Source organism: Echinops telfairi, unplaced genomic scaffold, assembly GCF_000313985.2.
Source record: "Echinops telfairi isolate 266 unplaced genomic scaffold, ASM31398v2 ScPeMD7_7469;HRSCAF=8507_1, whole genome shotgun sequence".
In the NCBI taxonomy this organism is placed as follows: domain Eukaryota; kingdom Metazoa; phylum Chordata; class Mammalia; order Afrosoricida; family Tenrecidae; genus Echinops; species Echinops telfairi.
Genome location: NW_022111373.1, coordinates 142754304 through 142755465, shown reverse-complemented (window position 1 = coordinate 142755465; position 1162 = coordinate 142754304). Strand labels below are relative to the sequence as shown.

Below are 1162 nucleotides of genomic sequence, written 5' to 3'. Positions count from 1 at the left end.
AGGGGTGGGAGCCGGCTGAGACATCATGGAGGTGACCAGCCCTATAGACAGCGCCACTTCAGGACACCCTGTGCCTACCCGGGTGACTCCCAGACCTTATCCTGGCCCTCTGACCTGGTCCTTCAGGCAGGCTCTAACGGCTGAGTGGGGGTGGGGGTGGGGGCCATTAGGGAAGTGAGAGGTCCCACTGATGGAGGCCCCCTGCCCCACACTGAGTCCCCAGGCCCTCAGAGCCGAGGTGGGCAACCGCCCCTGCCCTGTGAGAGGTCCTCTTAAACGGCCCCTCCTGGCCCTGTGCCTTTGGGCCAGTGGCCTTTTCTTAGTAAACTCTGGGGGACCTGCCTTCCCAAGCCTTGTGAGGGAGGCCTCAGGTGCACGGGCCCAGTACCCGGGACCTGCTATCATGGACACTTGGGGAGGGGGGAGGCTCGCAAGCTCTGGAGACAGAAGTCCTGGTTCAGGGTGGGCTGTGACGGCCCCTCCTGCCTGTCCACTGCAGCGTCTGGCCTGTCTGTCTGTCAGTCATTTTGCCTGCTTGCCTCTTCCTGAGAGGGATTCTGTCCTTCTCTTTGTGACACTGGGAAGCCTTGGGTTTAGGACCCACCCTCCCTGGGGTGCCCTTGTTAGCATGACAAAGGAGGCCCCCTCATGCCAGGCAGGGTCATAGCTGGGGAGGAGGTGGGGGGGGGCAGAGGAAGGGGGTGCTGTATTAAGCCTCAGCATGGATTCTGGGGCCACCAAAACAGCCCAGCAGGTGGTGCAATCACACACACAGCCGACACAAGCAGACACGTGTGCACAGAGACATGCAGCCACATCTTTCGCACAGATGCATGCGGCATTTACATAAATGTGCACAGGCACCCAGAAGCACACATGAGCACAGGACCCTGTGTGCACAGTAAGCAGGCAGGTATGAAGAGCTACCCCAATTTGCTCGTGTTGGTGCACACATGTAAGTGCACACACACGTGTACACACACATGGGTGCGTGCACACACGTCACTGCTCAGCACCCCTCCTCCCGTAGGTTCCACGCATGCGTGCTTCAGCTCCCGTTCCGGCAGGGAGTTGGAAAGAACCCCGCCTTTTTCCTCGGCATCATCTCCGACACAGCCACACGCTGCTACAGCATCCTCAGGACCAAGAACATGGGTGCGTG

At 60.1% G+C, this 1162-nt stretch overlaps 1 protein-coding gene across 1 annotated transcript in view; it reads left to right on the top strand.

Moving 5' to 3' along the window:
• Window positions 1–1162, top strand: part of TERT (telomerase reverse transcriptase) — a 23728-nt gene that overhangs the window by 21240 nt on the left and 1326 nt on the right. Inside the window, exon 14 of the mRNA XM_004698102.2 lies at window positions 1031–1155. Coding sequence (XP_004698159.1) covers window positions 1031–1155 — 125 coding nt within the window. The remainder of the gene's footprint in view (window positions 1–1030; window positions 1156–1162) is intronic.